Genomic DNA, 19,068 nt, shown 5'->3' with positions numbered 1-19,068 from the left:
GAATAAATTTAAACGAGTATGTTAAAAATGTATAACTATGCAGTAGTTTGGGAGATATTCAGTTAAATATTTTGTGAAAAAATTATCAAAATCCGTGCCGTGTGTACACGGGATCTAATCTAGTCATTTATAACGATACACATGTATTGTTCCACATCAACATAATCAAGGTTAGAGCCTTAGAGGTGTCCTTTGCTAGGCTGATTAGGGCCCAACGTGATTAGCGGACCATTCCCTGACACGGTCGTCAGGCCAACTCCTAAACCACCAAACCAATTCATCTCGGAGTATAATTATTCTGGAGCATTTGTGGGCAACGAATTTAGTCTGTTAGAGTTCTTGGGTTGATCCGTTGATACTTCGTGTTACTAGCCGAAATGAAAATAAGCTGAAGTCTTGGTGGAAAAATATAACAAAAAACTAAGTATGGTCCAATAACTTTCACAAGTTCAAGTGTTTACCAACTAGGGCAACAACCCAATTGAGGCCCAGATTAAAGGCTCATAGAAATCATGGCCCATTTATGAGCCTTTGTTGGTGATGACTGATGAGACAAGTTCAATCAACTTCCTTTTAACCTTTTATCAAAATAAATATTCTTGGACATCATCAAAAGTCTATGAAGATATAATCATGAGGTCAGACAATCTAAAATTATCGATAACAAACATGAAATTGGTAACAAAGATTCAAAATTGTTATGACCCTGTGCACAATTTATCGCGAAATTATTATTATAACATCACCAATAACAGGCCATAAACGATTTCCATCAAGATTTTTTTTTGTCAAATTCCTTTCCGATTTCGAACTCAATTCCCATCCTAATAAAACGTCTTTGCGTCGCTCACCTTATTGCTTACCTATAATTAGGTCAATCACTACCAATCTTCAATTCACTACCACCCTCTTCACATTTTCTTTCCCTCTCATACTCTTATACATCTCCTCCCACTTACTCTCCTCTTTATCCATGTTGGGCTTGAATTGTCATTGTGGATTTGTGCACCTAATAATTTTCAGGATTTGTGGGGTTAATGATGTTAGTTAGTGTTGGATGTTTGACAACTTAATTAGCAGTAAACATAATGTTACAAGTATCACATTAGTAGGCAAGGTAAATTGAGGTTGGTTATAAAAAAGAGGTTGAATCTTTGATTGTATCAACGATTATGGTCGAACCTTAACTCATATCCGTGATTATAAATTTATCCCGTACCAAATAAATTATAATTAGGACTTGCAAAATATCAGGCCACAAATTCTTATTTACAATGCACCGGAGTAAAAGTTAACTCAAAATACTTAAAAGTTAAGCATATATATGTAAAAGTTATCTATTTTTTAGTGATAATTTTTTTTATTTTAGTAAAAACTTATTTCAAATAACTAATAATGTATAAAATTAATCATTTAACCCTTTAAAATATTTATCTATCAATTTTTTTTACTAATATAAAAGTTAATCAAAACTAGGTTAAAGTTACATAAAAAAGGGTTAAAGTTATCTTGGTGTACAATAAATTTATTGTACACCTTGTGCGCACAAGACCTTTTGATATCAGGCAGGGCTCAACTTTAAAATTTATAATCGTAAAATTGGGCCCGACTTCTCGAGCCAAAACATGATTTTTGAGTCGGCTCAAACTGTCAGATTTTAACCTGAAATACAATCTAATATACATATATAAAGGAGGCATATTTGCTGAACTATTAGAGCGCCACCCAGGATTACTAATGGTTTCGGCCAATAAAAAATACGATTTCTAATTTATTTTTGAATTAAAAAAAATCGAGTGCCACGTAGATAATTAAGTATTTGCCACGTAGATATTTAAATTAATTAATTAATTACTAATATATACAATTCCATCCAAAATCAAACGCTAATAATTAAAAAATAAATCTAAAATAAAATTCATCCAAAATCAAACACTAATCTAAAATAAAATTCAATCAAAAATCAAACATCAACCCAATATTAAAGCGCCACGTAGGAAATCTAATGGTTTCAGCCAATGAAAAATAAGATTTCAAAATTATTTTTGAATTAAAAAGTCGAATGCCACGTAGATAAATAATTAGGTGCCACGTAAATATTTTAATTAAATAATTATTAATATTTCTTATATACAATTTCATCCAAAATCAAACACTATAATAATTAAAAAATAAATCTAAAATGAAATTCAATCCAAAATAAAAAAAATATCAATTTAATTTAATATATAAAATATAACGGTTGATATATGTAGGAGTTTTATTTTAACGTAACAATTTAATAGAAACCGTGCATCGCACGGGCTAAAGTCTAGCTTTGAACTATCCTTGACTTAATTCATGTTGGGTTGGGTTAATCATTCATCATCGATTTATCTATTGACCTAGACGAAGTTATACTCATATTTGAAAACAAAGATCCAAAAATTTGCTGAAATATACTACCGCCGTCTGCCCGTCCAGCACAGAACTTATAGAAGTAGGCTCGTAACAGCTTAGAACTTAGAAGCACCCTCGTCCCTGCTTTTTCACTTCTCTGTTTCGCTGTTCCCTCCCAAACTCCTAAGCCTCCCATCATTTAAAACGACACCACCATCAGCCTAAAACGACAAGTTTTCCCTGTAATGCAAGAAATTGGAGAAACAACCCCAAAAATCTCCACGAAAAGAAAATAAACAAAACGCAATCACACCTTCCTTCCTCCCTCTCCCTTTCTCTCTCTTCTTCTTCCTGTAAATTTTGAAAACACAACATTCTCCAGTCTCACCGCTCCATTTCGCAACCCATTTTTTTCTCTCTAGGGTTTCAGTCTCGTTAACCGATCTCTCTCCTCCAATGTCGTCAATGGCGGATGATTCAATCCCACCGTCATCACCTTCACCGTCAACGGCGGCAGCAGCAGCTTCCTTGGGCCAATCAGTGATTCCTATAGTCAACAAGCTTCAAGACATAGCGGCGCAGCTCGGAAGTAGTCCTGCCTTCGACTTGCCGCAAGTCGCTGTCGTTGGAAGCCAAAGTAGCGGAAAATCTAGCGTTCTCGAAGCGCTCGTTGGCCGCGATTTCTTGCCGCGAGGGTGCGATATCTGCACTCGTCGTCCGCTTGTGCTGCAGCTCTTGCATACGAAGAGGAGTGATGAGGAATGGGGAGAGTTCTTGCATCTTCCTGGAAAGCGATTTTATGATTTCAATGATATCCGGAGGGAAATTCAGGTGAATTTATGCTGCCTTTTGAACTTTTTGCCATTTCCTGATATTTCTTTGTGAAAAATGGAAGTTTTGATTTGTATTTTAGTAGTGCTTATGGCAAGTTATTATTGAATCATGTGTAGAATTAGAATTTGGATGCTTAATTTTGAATTAGAATTGATAAGAATTGTATGAGTCATAGTTGAATGCTGTAAGTGCATTAGTACGATGGATAACTAGAGGAAAAAGAGTTGAAATATTCTAATTATCCTCTTCATTTCGTCAAATTAAGAACGATTTTAGTTAATTGATTATTGTTTCGGAGTAGGAATTCCTCCTGTTTTGTTGTTATCTTGTTTGCTTGGAAGAATTCAGGTGCAATTGAATAATAGCTGCTGATTTTACCTAGTGAATTGTTTAGGCTTATTGGTTAAGTTATAGAAAACTTCTACAATAGTCTTATGGCGCTGTTATGTAGCAGAAGGTTTAGGTTTCATTTGTGTTGAGAGGTTTAAGAATTCTTTTAGTTTGGCGTGGTCAATGGCACTATGTGCTGTTAGCCTGTTATACAACGTGGTTTAGAGTATGCAACTTGGCATGGAAGCTGAGGAATGTTAAGGAATTTAGACTTAGTGTTTTGCATGATGGTTACTTGGTTAGTGACTGAAGCAAGTATGAACACTAATTTTAGGTGGAATGTACTCGATATATGCATTTTATATGCTTGGTCATGAGCGGTGGTGCAGGAGCCGAGTAGACAGCGCTAAGGAAAATTTTAATGGAACTTTTTGAATATTAAATTTTAGGTTAAAGATGGCTGGAAATTAAAGGTACTCTTATCCTACTTATGAGCACAAAATAGGTTTATGTCGGAATCTATTGTCAATGTTCACACACAGATTGAGAACATTAATCCACCTTTAAGAACAGATACTTAAAAACTATGCAAGTTAAAACATGCATCAGCTCTCTGAGAGAGTGGAAGTTGGAGATGGAGTTCAGGAGTTGTGCTTTAACTGAGCACCAGTCTTTAGATTCAAGATTAACTTAGACATCAGCATCTACGTCTTTAGATAATGGTAAGGAAGACTTGTTGGGAGCTCACTTATAACTAGTGTCATAGTGTTCACTAGTATAGATTAAAGACGTTGATATTTATCTTTGGGCTGCCTTAGAGACTGATAAGGTCCCTGTTGTTTATTTAGATAGGACTTTGTCACGTAAAACATGATGTGGGTGTCAAAGCTCTTTGCACATCGAAGGAAGCTCTTGAGAAAGTGGATTTGGACGTCTGGTTTGCTAATGATGTGGAAGAATTTGTTTGGTCATGTTCGGAGTGTTGTTGGTGAAATCTGTTGCTATCTTGGAAAATTTAGTGTATATATTTGTTTTCTAAGGGGGGTATCAGAAAGTTATCATTTAATTTGATTATTGATTATTTTAATTTCAATCAGTTTGTAGAGAATGAAAGGTTGGCCTCAGGAAGGCATTTATTTCTATCTCGAGTAGGCTGTAGGCATTTGTTGTTCCTTTGTATTTCACAGACTAATATTTTAAAAGTTTTTCTTTCATTTTATAATGTTCTTCCCTTCATCCTTGCAATGAAGCTTGAATTGATAATGGAAGGAGGAAGGAAGATAGTTTGATTGTATAAAGGTTGTCGAGTGACGGATGGTCCAGTTAAAGTCTTGAAGTCCCCAAGAGTTTACTGTTTAGCTGCTATCTTGCGTTCTGAGTCTTAGATTTCAATTGTGGGTTCCTATGCATACGGGGTAAGAATTGAGCTTATGAACAAATTTATGAGAGAAAAAAGGTTTTACATTCTGTGAGAACATCATCATTGTTTTTAAGAAGCCAATTTGACGAGAGAACGTTAACTCTCATAAAGGTACATGTATATGGTGTTCCTACCGTCCTAATCTCGTTGGTGATTGCATAGTCCTCTTTAGCCACTGTGTTTGTTTGGTGATCAAATATTAGAGATCCATTTTTTCCTTATAAGTATGGGGGTGGCAGTTTTAAAGTTAAGGGTGAAAATATTGTTAAATTGCATGACAGTCAGAGGAGTCAGACGTATCAGAAACTAACTCTCAAGGTATCTATACTGATTGGAAAGACCAAGTTGCTCTTTATAGATTTGAGGACGGCAGTTTAGAAGTATAGGATGGAAGAAGTGGTATATTGTTCAGAAGAGGAAGGAATTAGCTACTTGATTCATTATACTTGACGTGAGATGATTCTCACAGTTTGGAGCTTCTACTTGCTAGAATAAAAGAAACACGACTCTTGTGTCAAGGTTATAGGTTCAAGGGAGCTCCGGTAATAGATTTTCCTTCTTCCGTTCTTAGACATGCACTAATGAACGGTGGTATTATGAATAAAGGGAATTTTATTGTAGTATATTATTCCCTCTATATATGTATACAGTATATAATTAACTAATTATCTAGCGCACTTTCCATAATCGACCGTTTTTTATTAATTGGTGCACTTCCATTAATGGAAATTTCCCCCCTTATTTTATAATTTTCCTTCTTACCTCAAGGACCCCACTAGTAATTTATTATTTACTCCCTGTCTTTTCTTTCCTTTAAATACTTTAATACCCCCACTATTTTTTTATTACAATTGTTTATTCTCCATTTATCCCACTAAATACCCTTGAGTTTTGGCGTAATTCACCAAATGGCCTTCAAGTTTCGATAATACATAAAATACCTTTATTTCAAAACTTAATACACCAAATATCCTTAATGACGTTACCAACCCCATAATCAACCAGTTGACGTCTAATTAACCCACTTAATCCCTAATTAACACCCTTATCAACCCACCCATTGACATACCTAATATTCCATCTATTAACCCACTAACCCACCTGTTTCCTTTTCTTTTCTCTCCCCTCTTCCTTCTCCATTCACTCACTAGAAGGAACTTCTTCCCCGTTTACCTGTCGCCGGAAACCCATCACCATCTTCACTTAATTTCACTCGCCCCATTTTCGTCGACCAAAAAAATCCAGAAATTCAAGGAACTCCTCCTACCATCAACCCTTATTCGGACAACAATGATGGGAATAAGGAGCCTAATATGTCTGTAAGTCAGATGGCCCCTCTTCTTGCTCATGGGATTATGGCGAATTTGAGTGTGGAAGAGAATCAGTTCTGGAAGCAGCCTAATAATGAAGGGTATAAGCCGACGGAATTTCTTGTAATTTCTTCAATTTTTCCCGTGGGGAGTAGAATTTCCCCAAAAAACAATATCTAATAATACCAAAAAAACCCAATTACTAATGATCTTTAAAACCCAAATTCGAATAATCCCAAAAAAATCATTCAAAATTCAATATCAAATTCGAATAATCCCATGGCATGTGGCTGCTAATTTTGTTTGTGGGAGAAAGGATAGAGAAGGAAGCCCTATTTGTAGGAGCATTAAATGGTAGTTTAATTGGGAAGAAATCGATGAAAATGGTGAAAAGGGGATCCTCCGCCATGAGCACCGCCATCCATTTCTGCAACAACTTTGTAAGTCAACACCTTGAATTCGGTCATCTCAATATACTATATATCATCAATTAAAATTTTGGTGTTGATCCGTCAATTAATTGAATTTGCAGATTGATACTAAGGAATAAGAAATGGCAGAAGAAGGAAGGAAATTGGGAGTGTTTATGGATTTCTCAAAGGGAAGCAAAGCAACAATCAAATGGGTAATTGATGGTCTTCTTAAAAAGGGTGACACCCTTGTTATCATTCATGTTAAGCACCCTCAAGCTTTAGAGTCTCGGTAGCGTAGTCTTTCGGGTCGAATCAGAGAAAACTTGAGCTTAGCTTCAATGAAGGTTCCGTGGAAGTGGGGAAAGAGAGAGAGAGAGATAAACGTGGAAGAGACGATCCTGGTGGAGGTGGGAAATCGGCAGCCATGGAAGAAACTGGAAGAAGAAATGGGGGAGACAAAAGAAAAAAGAAAAAGAATAAATGGGTTAATTAGGAGTTTAGTGGATTAATTGAAAAAAAATGGGTTAATGGGTGGGTTAATTAGGGTTGATGACATCATAAGGGTATTTCGTGTATTAAGTTTTGCAATAGGGATATTTTATGTATTATCAAAATTTGAAGGACATTTGGTAAATTACGTCAAAACTCAGGAGTATTTCATGAAAAAACCGTTAATAAAAATTAAATCACCTTTGTTAAACTCTGTGCCGGTCAAAGTACACCAATTAATTCTATACGAAGGGAGTAGCTGTATAATGTTGTCGCAAATTCGTAATGACGAACAGTTTTGTGTTCACCCGCTTGTGCATAATCGTAAAGTTTTTATCTCCTCTATTCGAGTTTTTGTCCATTTGGGTTGTTGGGTTTTGCCAGTTGTGGAAAATTGATAGTCATTTGCAAAAGGAGCATGGATAAAGAGATATATGGGGTGTTTGGTTAGAAGAGGTTTGAGGGAAAAAAAGCTTTTTGAGGTGAATTAGAGGTTTGACCTTTTGAAAAAGCTTTTGGAAGTGTTTGTTAGGAGAGGTTTGGAAGAGAGTTTTGGGGTAAAAAAAGATAATTCTCAAATATCTCAATATAGGAGCTTTTAGCAATTAGTGGCTTGAGAAAGTGAATCTAAATGACTACTTTATGCTAATATTGTCTAAAATTACAACACGTACCAACCTTAGCACCTTACATTATTTCTTTTACCCCATTTACTACTTGTGTTCTTGTTGTAATAAATTTTATATTAATACTTTGAATCACTTAAAATCTATCGCAGTCATACTTGTAATGTCATTAGTAACATTTTTCTATTTGCATATCAAGAATTTATACATTTAAAATTGGAAATTAATTAAGGTTGTGCTTGGGAATGAACATTTCATTTCAAATAATGCATTTCAAATATAAAAATTGACATTCCCACATTCAATTCCAAATACTATGTTTGGGAAAATTAAAGAATTTTAAATCTATCATTTCAAAATCCACCATGTAGTTTGGAAAACATTAAAATTTCATTTACACAATTTGAAATTTCTGCCGATTAATTTGTTTTTAAACATAACAAGAACAAATTTGAAGTTAATTTTGGATCTCATACTTTGGGTTTCATTCAAATATTTCAATGAATTATTTTACAAAAAATAAAAATAAATCAATAGCTAACTAATTGAATAAAACATAGAAACCAACTAGACAATCAATCCTTCGGTTCTTCGCATTCATCTATCAAATTTCTCTTTCAACTAATCTTAATCTCTGCTCATGCAAATAATCTTTAATTTTCTCCCTCTTTAATCACCCGAAGCCCAAATACTTTTTCCCTAAATTTTGGTCGACCTCACTCGTAACCCTAATTTCAAGGCCTCGAACCATCGTTTTCATCGGAATCCGGTAATTCAGAAGACTTATCCATAGTTGAACCTCTGCCAAACATACGAACGACTCTAACACATCAAATTAGCGGAAAATATCAGATCACATAATCATCCAAGGTTTGACAAACATCTAGGAGAGAGAACTACAAGGGACATAAATCGCTTTGCCCAGGATAGCAGAGGCGAAAGGGAGGAAGGTTGGAGAGGGGAGAGAGAGGGGGAGGACCCGGAGGAGAGAGAAATGTCGAGGAAGAAATGTGGGAGGAGAGAGAAAAAATGGTCTTTATTATTAGACGCTAATCAGATAGAGGTAGGCTGAGAATTTCAAATGACATACTTTAAATTGTAATTTCAAATTCTTAGTTATAGGGCTTTCATTAATTGTTTTAGAATTTGGTCCAATTCCGGATTTCAATTCCAAGTTGTCCAAACAGTAGAATTGGTTAATTCCGGAATTTCAAATGAATTCCTTGTATCCAAACACACCATAATTTGTTGTTTTTTTTGCAGGGAAAATAAATTTGTTTTATTTTGTCAATGTTCATTCAAAAAATAAAGAGAAGATAATTAACATAATAAATTATTTGTCTTATATTAATAAGAAATAATATATCCAACAACAAAGTATATCATTGTCCTCAATGGTCATTTTACATAATAAACAGCTGAGAACTAACAACTAATTACCAAATACTTTTACACAAGCAACTAATTCAGCCAGCTAGTTAAACCAACTCATACAAACAGCTAACAACTAGTCAAGCCAACTAACAACTTCTAACCAAACTGGGTCATATGCACAACCGAATGCACCGTGCTTTGTGATGATCAATGACTGTCTTCCTTTTGTCCTGATTTGGCTCATTTTTTAGAGTACCTGTTGGCCTTCTTTCACATGGCACTAGGTCTTGTACATGAGAAACTCATTGGAGTTTTGGCCAACGTTTTACTTTTATTTCTTTGAAACAAATTAATATGGTGTATGTGTAACAGAGATACAACTGTTTTTTTTTGGGGGGGGGGGGGACAAAGCTATCAGGTCCCGAGGCTAAGAAATGAAAGATTTACATAGTGAGGGGCTAAAACTTTGAACAAAAACCGTGTGCTCGATGCTTTTGACATGATCAATAAAGGACAGATGTTGCTTGCAATGCAGCACTTCTCTCCAAGTTTCTTATCATACAAATTGTGGTGCACTGTTCAATTGATTCCTTTTGGATGTATGATGACCATTGTCACCCAAAATTTTGTGGACTTGTATAGGTAGATTGTCCCAATTCTGTTCCATGCTTTCTGCTGAATCTTCTTCCATGCTTCAGATTGATGCAGTCCATGTTTGAGTAATCTTGGTCAGCTTTCACTTTAGCCTGACATTTCGTAAGACATAAGCTCAGCAGAATTCTCTTGATTTGATTATGGAAATTATAGTTGTGCTGATGCAATCATCTGTTGCAGTGTGTATTTTGGAGTAGAAGAGGAAAATGATTTGAGTTTTAGAGTTCATAGTTGCGCATTGTGTGCTTCTGCTGCTTTCTACCGGAAGGGCCAGGGTTGAGAAATATATTTACCCCCTCATATACAGCGAACTGACCAGAAAGAAACTCTAACTACTGTAGACCTGATCTTCCACTTCTATGTCTGAAGTATCCTTTTTGCAGTTTGTTCATTTTGTGCTCTGCAGTCTAGAATTTGTTCACTTAACTTGAAAGAAGTGGTGCGGGTAATCAGTTCTACTTCTTATGATACCGTATTTGTGATATTACTCTGTTTATATTGCCTGTTTGTTTAAATACCATATGTGTGATACCTCTTAGGATGGACCTATGACAGGTAGGAATGGAAATTTTTCTAATGAGTCATCGTAATTTTTTGTTTTCATTTCAGGCTGAAACCGATAGAGAGGCTGGAGGAAACAAAGGTGTAGTTGACAAGCAGATTCGTCTAAAAATATTTTCACCTAACGTTCTTGATATTACTTTAGTAGATCTCCCGGGATTAACAAAAGTTCCAGTTGGTGATCAACCATCTGATATTGAAGGACGAATAAGAACCATGATAATGTCCTACATTAAAATCCCCAGCTGCCTAATATTAGCTGTCACCCCTGCCAACGCTGATCTAGCAAATTCAGATGCCTTGCAGATGGCTGGCATTGCAGACCCTGATGGTAAGCTAAGCGAAAATACTTCCTGCTCATTTTTTATTAATCAAGTAGTGAATTTGTAACTATATTCATATAATATTTTGGCTTATTTTTGTCAGGTTATCGAACAATTGGTGTAATCACAAAGGTGCATTGCAACGTTAGCTAGTTAATTTTACGACTTAACGTTATAAGCTATTGTAGTCTTTGCTAAGATGTTTTGACTCTAATGATGTTTCAGCTAGACATTATGGACAGAGGTACAGATGCTCGCAATTTTTTGCTTGGAAAAGTTATACCACTACGACTTGGTTATGTGGGAGTTGTGAATCGCAGTCAAGAGGTATATTTCTTTTACTTTGTTTGACCAAATTATCAATGATATATTCTATGGAATCTCAAATTTTGGTTCATTATTCTTTTCTTGTAGAATTTCTATTTATTGCCGAATTACATCATAGGACCAACTATTACGTTCTTATACTCTTTGCTGAGATGTTTGTTGAATTGTATTGCTTTCAATGAATTTTAGGGGTTGTAATTCATCTTAAATCTTTTGCATGATCTTTATCGAGTTGAATCAGTATGGTTTTTATTTTTCATATGAGTGGTAGATGATGGATGATATTGCCAATGAAATGATTTGCTGATGATTTAATCTGCAACAAACAAATGTATCAAGATTGACATGACATTAACATTTCCGTGTTACTTATGTGAAGAGAAGACCAAAGAAACTGGTCTGGTGTAGGGAGTCGGCATGTGATTGATGACTTGTAGAGTATGGGAAGTTACCTGGACATAAAGAGGATGGTAGATCAGTAGACGAGAGTTGTTTGTCAGTTTTGGATGCAGTAATAACTTCCTTTGTGAACTGGATCTTGCTGTTTAGACTTTAAAGGGCGAAGCTTACCAACTGATGTACCCATAAGGCTAGGAATGGGGAACATTTTTGAAAAGTAGTTTTGAACATTTGCAGAGGAAAATGGTGGTTGATGTAGCAGTAGTCTAGTCGTAGCAACAAAAGCTATGATGGTAACAATAAAGATGGTAACAATAGAAATGATGATGATGCTGATTGTATGAATAAAAGACAGCATATATGTCGTAGTATATAGTAAAAGTACATGGTATAAAACAGAAATAGACAGAAGTGAAGGTACGGAACTAGGCATGGAAAGGATTGACTGATTGAGTGATAAATGAAGCTGCGATGAAAGTATAGGCAGGAAGCACAGGGAGTCCAACTATAACACACGTTCGGGCATCCTATTTGTGGTGACAGGGGCAGGCGTTTCATGGAGTAGAAATCTGCATCACTAAAGGTTGTGTCATAGCTGTGTGAATCTTTATAACGACATTTGTAATGGTCAAAACAATGCACATGTGTGAAACAACTCAACTCAAAGCATGCATCTGGATTACATCATTGTTATTAGTGTAGATGACTTGATGTATTTAGTTATTTGAGTAATAATATTACTTCCGTTTGTATACTTGTATGTGGTCTATAATTGGATATCCAAAAGTAAGGAGTATATTTCATGCTTTTCAGGCATTTCTAGTGATAAGGTCTGCTCCATTCAGTTTTTACTGAGAAACTTGTCTTTTTTACTGTCCCTTGGGTTTAATCTTGTGTTATAAAAGATTACTTAGGATGTTGTAGAATAAATAGATCTTTTTATTGGTGTTGCTGCAATTCTTATTGCAATTTTCATTTCTATAATTAAGTGGATTATTTTTTAATCACTCTGCTATATGTTTTGTGAACAGGACATTATGAATAACAGAAGCATAAAAGATGCACTCGTGGCTGAGGAGAAGTTCTTCCGTAGCCGCCCGGTATACAACCTCTACAGTCTAGACTTGTTTCTCTTTTCTTCTTTTTATTTTTTGATTGAGTTGTAGAGTTTATTGCTAACCTTTCTTTTGGGTTTCGCTTGGGCTTTGCAGGTGTACAGTGATATAGCAGATCACTGTGGAGTTCCGCAGTTAGCCAAAAAGTTGAACCAAGTGAGAACTAGGCGGTGCTACTGTGTTATTTTTCTGATTTTCTTTTTGGTTTTCAAGTCTGATGGTCGTGCTTTATTATTTTGAAGATCCTCGTACGACACATTAAAGCAGTTCTTCCTAATCTGAAAGCGCAAATTAGCTCTCAACTCGTTTCTGTTGCTAAAGAGCATGCAAGCTATGGAGAAATAGTTGAATCTAAGGTATGATCACTGCATATCATGGATAATCCTAAATTTTTGATGGAAAATTTTGAGTATTCATTATCGTTTGGTTAGTTTGTTAAGATTAATGCAGGATGTCATAACATAGCATGATTTGGAGCCCTGTTGATATTTCACTTCAAAGTAGGCACTTATAATGAATGTATTGGACAAGTCAATCTACTTGTTGCTAATCTTCTACTTCTGTCATTGCTTTTCTTTGTTGCTAGGCTGGTCAGGGTTCTCTCATCTTAAACATTCTATCTAAGTACTCAGAAGGTAGGTCTGCTATCTTGTTAACTCTGTCTGTACATCTTACATACTTTCCTGTTGATGGTGAATGTTTGATTAGTGAAATTCTTTTGGCATCAGCTTTTTCTTCTATGATAGAAGGAAAAAATGAAGAGATGTCAACATCTGAGTTATCTGGTGGTGCAAGAATTCATTACATATTCCAATCAATATTTGTAAAGAGTTTAGAGGTTCACATTCCGAGCTTTCCCCTTCAATGTCATGTTTTTGTATCTTCGTTGCTGTGATTCCAGAATGGCAGCTTTATTTTTGTCGATTTGCAATTTTAAGTATTACTTCATTTTTTTTCCTATTGCAAAAGAACGGGGAGAGTATGTTAAGTATTTGTTTAGAACACTTTTATCGACTACCTGTGCTATTCGATTTATAACAGGAGGTGGATCCATGTGAGGATTTAAGTGATGATGACATCCGAACAGCTATTCAGAATGCAACTGGTCCTAAATCTGCATTATTTGTTCCAGAAGTAAGTGTTACAATGATACTGAACTGATTACTCAATCATGTGTTTTGTCATTAGTGATCTGGGATCTGTATCTTCCCTTGCTTTCTGGTCTATTTTTTAATCTTTTGTTCCTCCCTCTTTTTTACGTGTTTCAACATCAAACAGTTCTTACTTAATTCAATTTGGCCTTCAAACCTTTTGGATTTGACTTTGGAATATTTAGGTACCATTTGAAGTTCTTATCAGAAAGCAAATCAGTCGTTTATTAGATCCAAGTCACCAATGTGCGAGGTTTATATATGATGAGCTGATAAAGGTAGCAAAGTTCTTCTTTAACATCTGGTTTAAAATGGAAATCCAGGTGCTAATTGTTACTCACAAATTTTCATGTAGATGAGCCATCGCTGTCTAAATAGTGAACTGCAGCGCTTTCCCTTACTCAGGAAGCGAATGGATGAAGTTATTAATGGCTTCTTGAGAGAAGGTCTGCAACCTGCTGAGGCAATGATTGGGCATATTATAGAAATGGAGGTAGTGGCTGTGAGATAAATATTAGATTTTTTTTCTTGTGACCAGAGGTCAATTCGTTGGGTATTTTGCCTTTTTCATGTACGTGTCTTTGTTTAAGACTTTGCTTCCAATTGGTTGTGCTATAAAAGACTTGCTTCCTGTAATCCTTTACTTTGCAGTTGCAGATCCTGCTTGGTTGCATAGTGATCTGTAAAGTGTATTGTTTATTCTTGCTTTATACCAGAATAGCAGTGGGCCGTCGAGACTTTCTGTAGTTTTGCTGAGATTATGGTTGTTGCTTAATTAAAAGCTTGCTTCAAGGCTTCTTTGGCCTATTCCATGAGGGAATATGTTTTCATTCATTTTTAAAAAGCTTCTAAGTGCATAAGTGTGCAGTAGTCTTACATTCTATGTGTATGATCTGGACTTATAGGCTTCCATATAAGAATATTTTTTCCCTAGTAATGTCACTGCTATATGAATATTGTCCATTTCCAATGGAGCCAAAGGTTCATTTGTTCTTTTGGCTGTGGGATGTAATGGACTAAATCAAAATGGCTCTTAATACCTCTTCGCTTCATTTCCATGAAGTAGAAGATAGTCGTCCCGTTGTCGTCCCATTATCGCTTTTGGGTCAATTGGAAACAACCTCTCTGCAATTGCAGGGGCAAGGTTGCGTACGTCCGACCCCCCCTTACCCTGCTTCTTGCGAGAGCCTCTTTGAGGCAATGGGGTAATGATAATGGATGATAATGAATGAATGTCACTGCTAGCTCCTTAGAATACATGTAGCGACGTGATGTTGGTTATAGTATATTGTTTAGCTAAAAAAAATGATCTTCTCTTTTACCTTGTTAATGCTGTTAACTGATATCACATTATTAAGATGATGTGGATGTTTTCTTAAATTGAAGGTAGATGCTTATAGAGCTGCAAATTTCTCTTCCACAAAGTTCTGTTAAATGTAGGGTTATTGCATTTAATTTGTTAGTGGACTAGGTCAAGCCCCTTAATAGTTCCTTCTGATTAAAATACTTAATTCTTGTTTCAATTTCGTAGATGGACTACATAAACACTTCACACCCTAATTTTCTTGGTGGAGCCAAAGCTGTAGAGGTTGCTTCTCAGAATATTAAGTCCTCAAGAAGTTCAGTATCTATCCCAAAGATAAAGGTACCTTTCAAGGCACACTTAACCGCTGAATTACTTTATGTTTTGTTGATATTTACTCCAATTACTTAGCTATGTGTATTTTGGCTGTTAGGATGGTGGGGATACAGATAAAGCACCTGCATCTGAAAGGACCATCAAAACGCGGGCTCTTCTTGCTAAAAATGCAAATGGAGTCATGGCTGAGCAGGTATGAAATCTTGTTTCTATTTCTGCCAGATTCTATGTTTCCTGTCCTTTTCCAAGGTCATTTATCCATTGGAAATAAGACAATGACATAAACTGATATTGGTTAGTTAGTACTATTTAAATTTTTGTCACGATTGACAGAGCATTCGTTCTTCAGTAGACGGGGAAAGGCTAGCTCACTCTGGTAAGATTCTACCCATAAGTTGTACTATAGACACTTCAGCCTAGTAAAATATGAAACAAGACATGTTTACCATGTCTAGAGGATTCTATGAGCTTTGTGATTTTGATATATAGATAATATCTGAACAGGAGGTACAAATAACTCTAGCTGGGGGATTCCATCAATTTTTGGTGTTACTGACAACCGCACTTCTTCTAAAGAAACCTTTGTTAACAAGTCTTTGAGTGAGCCTGTTCAGTTCTTGGACCATGCCTTTTCGATGATACATTTGAGGGAAGTAAGTGTTTTCTAAATACCGAAAATTACCCCTTCTTTGATTACGTTTTCAGCTTTGAAGTAGTAATTTACATTTGCTATCTTGAAGCCACCAGCAATACTAAGGCCTGCAGAGACTTGTACAGAGAACGAAGCAATTGAAATTGCTGTCACCAAATTGCTGTTGAAGTCATATTATGACATTGTTAGGAAGAATGTGGAAGACTCTGTGCCTAAAGCGATCATGCACTTCTTGGTGAGATCTGACTCCCCAAGTTGCAAATTTCCCACTAAGAGCTGATCTTTGATTTTCCCTTTTGTATTAACTTATTCTATTTGGTTATAGATATCAATTGGCCTTTATTTGGTACTCCATTTTTGTTCTCTTGGCTGTCTATGCTTCATGCAAACATAGGAATATAGATATGTCAATGGATTTACATCTTAGTTTCTAGGTTTCCTTCCGTGTTATGTGTGCGGAAGTTCCAATGTATTTTGTGGAGAAACAAGTGGATTTACTTCAGTTGTCTTGAAACTCTTGATTATGGGTTTGGTTGATTCACGTACTCTGGTTTGGTTTGGGCATTGGACTTCTTTCACTTAGTTTCAAGGGTTTGGGCAATGGAGTGCTATCAATGGGTGCTATTTGCTAACATATAATTATTAGGTTTCTGAGGTTCTGAACCATTCATGTAGCACATCTATGTGGTCTCCTTCATGGTATTCACAATATTGTTGCATCGAAGGTGCAATTTTCTCCTATAATGCTTTTTTGGTTGAAGAGCTATTTACCAGCATGAACGAGAATTAGTAAGCTCGGTTTTGCTTCCATTACTTGGGCAAGTAGGAAAATGTAATTAAATGACCCATCACACTTGTCACTGGTACTCGTTAGGTACTTGAGTCATGGGTGAGGTTTTTGATGGCCAGCTTCAAGTTTGATCTCTTCCATAGGAAAGCTTAGGTTGTTTTGGTAAGTTTCAAGTAGGGTAAGAAATGAAAATATGAATATGTGCTATGAAATGAAAAGGCAATACTTTTGTCTGTGGCTTTGGTCGTATTAATTTAGCGTTAATACAACTAATGGCAGCTAACTCTGCTGGTGTTAGGTACTCTTTAGAAAAATAGGTTACTTGGTGTCATTTTCTTTGTAGTTGACGAGTCTTTTGATATGGTCTTGTTAAATAAACCTTGTGCAGGTAAACCATACAAAACGAGAGCTGCACAATGTCTTTATCAAAAAGCTCTATAGGTAAAAAAAAAAAATGAATCTTCTACAAAATGTTCTAGGTTCTTATATTTCGGTACATCTATTTCAGGCGTAACTTATTTTTGTATATTTCTGACTGCATTGATTGCCAATGAACTATACAGGGAGAATCTTTTTGAGGAGATGCTACAAGAACCTGATGAAGTTGCAACGAAACGGAAGCAAACTAGAGAAAAATTACGCATTCTCAACCAGGCTTTCCGGGTTGGTTTTCTGTGCTAACTTGTGAATCTATGAGAGCTGTTTTGTCATTGAATATAATCTTTCTGCCACAGTTTGGACATACTGTGAATCTGCCTTGATTTCATTCTGTTGGTGCTGTCAGTTTTTGTGCAATATAGTTATCTTTGTGTATTTGATGTGGATGAATTGTTAGATTTCAGTAATTACAAGTTTACAACATAGCGTGTTCCTCCATATGGAAGTCTTCAATTATTAAGTATAGAACATCAAATGAACTTTTCAAAATACGTGACTCAAATTACAGTCTAGTGCTTGACAAATGATCTTTAAGCGGTGTTGCATTTTTGTTTCTTGGAGGTGATCATTATGATTTGTGCATGAGAATTTTGCAGTGCGCAGACATATTTAATCTATGTGATCCCCGGTTCGAGCCTCTCTCACCCCAAATCTTTTCCCCGTCAAAAAAAAAAAAATCTATGTGATCCCCACTCCTTATTAGATGCTTTTTTTGTCCATGTTTGTTCGTGGCTGGGAAATGTGATCATGTTTTCTTGTTTAACCTGTCCTGCTTGTATAAACTTTGGTCCCTGAATACTCATGTTACAAATTTTTGTTCTGTTTATTTATACAACTATACTTGAATCCCGATGAAATACCTCAGCCAAAAATGTTCTGAAATTGAGTTTCTGCATCCTCCTGAATGTTATCATCAATTTAACTTTCATTTCTCCCCCAACTACAGGTACTTGATGAATTGCCACTAGAGGCTGATACAGTCGAGAAGGGATACAGTTTAGGTATTGATGCTACTGGGATGCCAAAGTTCAACGGGCTCTCTTCTTCTGCATACTCAACAAGCAGTCATTCAGGTGATTCCTATTCGGCTTCCCCTAAAACTCACAAGTCAAAGAAGTCATCCCACTCAGGCGAAATACAATCACCATTTTATGGTAATGCTGATTCTAATGGGAGTGGACGTAGCTCTGTACCTGGTTTATATCCAACTGTCCATATATAGACATATGGTCTATGAGGTTGTTCAATCATCCAATTTCATTCATTTTTATTGGTCTGTCGAGTATTTTGAATGTCGGTATCCATAAGAAGCCTTTGCGATGTTTTTCAAGATTCATTCCACCAAAACTGCCTCCTACATTTCCTGTTTGCAGTCTGTGGTGTTTTAAGTTGCAAAAGGGTTAAAAGGGAAAATGAACTGCAGATTCTTGTAACATATTCCCTCATGTCATATACGCTAATTTTCTACTTTTGCCTATCAGTCAAACTGGTTTTTGATGCATGTATTTTTCTGTCTTGTTATACTTGTCCTAGTTAGCTCGTCTGGAAGTCGAATAGGTATAGTATAGTAGAGGAGATGTATCACCTCTACTAAGTTTTGGTTTGTTTCCCATTGAAAGAAGTTGATGGGAAGGTAACTTTGATAGAATGTATATTCTGAGTCCTGTAATTCAACATATGTTGTTTGCATTCAAGAAACTACTTGGTGTTTTTGCTGGTTATTTACATCAATAAGCAAATCTTTTAAAAGTTGTGCGTTTCTTTTCTTGTATATCGTATTCATGAAAAGAAAAAAGTTCAACGGTACCCAGTTTTTTTATATAAAATTAAGGTCATTTCCACAG

The 19,068-nt window shown here is 35.8% G+C and overlaps 1 protein-coding gene across 1 annotated transcript; it reads left to right on the top strand.

Moving 5' to 3' along the window:
- Positions 1-2,591: 2,591 nt before the first annotated feature.
- Positions 2,592-18,973, top strand: LOC110801441 (dynamin-related protein 3A). The gene is made up of 20 exons (XM_022006809.2): positions 2,592-3,210; positions 10,439-10,721; positions 10,817-10,845; positions 10,939-11,040; positions 12,471-12,539; positions 12,651-12,710; positions 12,797-12,910; positions 13,141-13,189; positions 13,283-13,392; positions 13,596-13,688; positions 13,891-13,983; positions 14,061-14,198; positions 15,237-15,350; positions 15,442-15,537; positions 15,678-15,720; positions 15,849-15,997; positions 16,085-16,231; positions 17,175-17,227; positions 17,350-17,449; positions 18,171-18,973. The coding sequence occupies exons 1-20, from the start codon at positions 2,836-2,838 to the stop codon at positions 18,444-18,446; spliced, it is 2,493 nt and encodes an 830-aa protein (XP_021862501.2). The 5' UTR covers positions 2,592-2,835; the 3' UTR covers positions 18,447-18,973.
- The last annotated feature ends 95 nt before the right edge of the window (positions 18,974-19,068 follow it).

This window comes from Spinacia oleracea, chromosome 4, assembly GCF_020520425.1.
Source record: "Spinacia oleracea cultivar Varoflay chromosome 4, BTI_SOV_V1, whole genome shotgun sequence".
Classification (NCBI taxonomy): Eukaryota; Viridiplantae; Streptophyta; class Magnoliopsida; order Caryophyllales; family Amaranthaceae; genus Spinacia; species Spinacia oleracea.
This window is presented reverse-complemented; position numbering and strand designations above follow the sequence as displayed.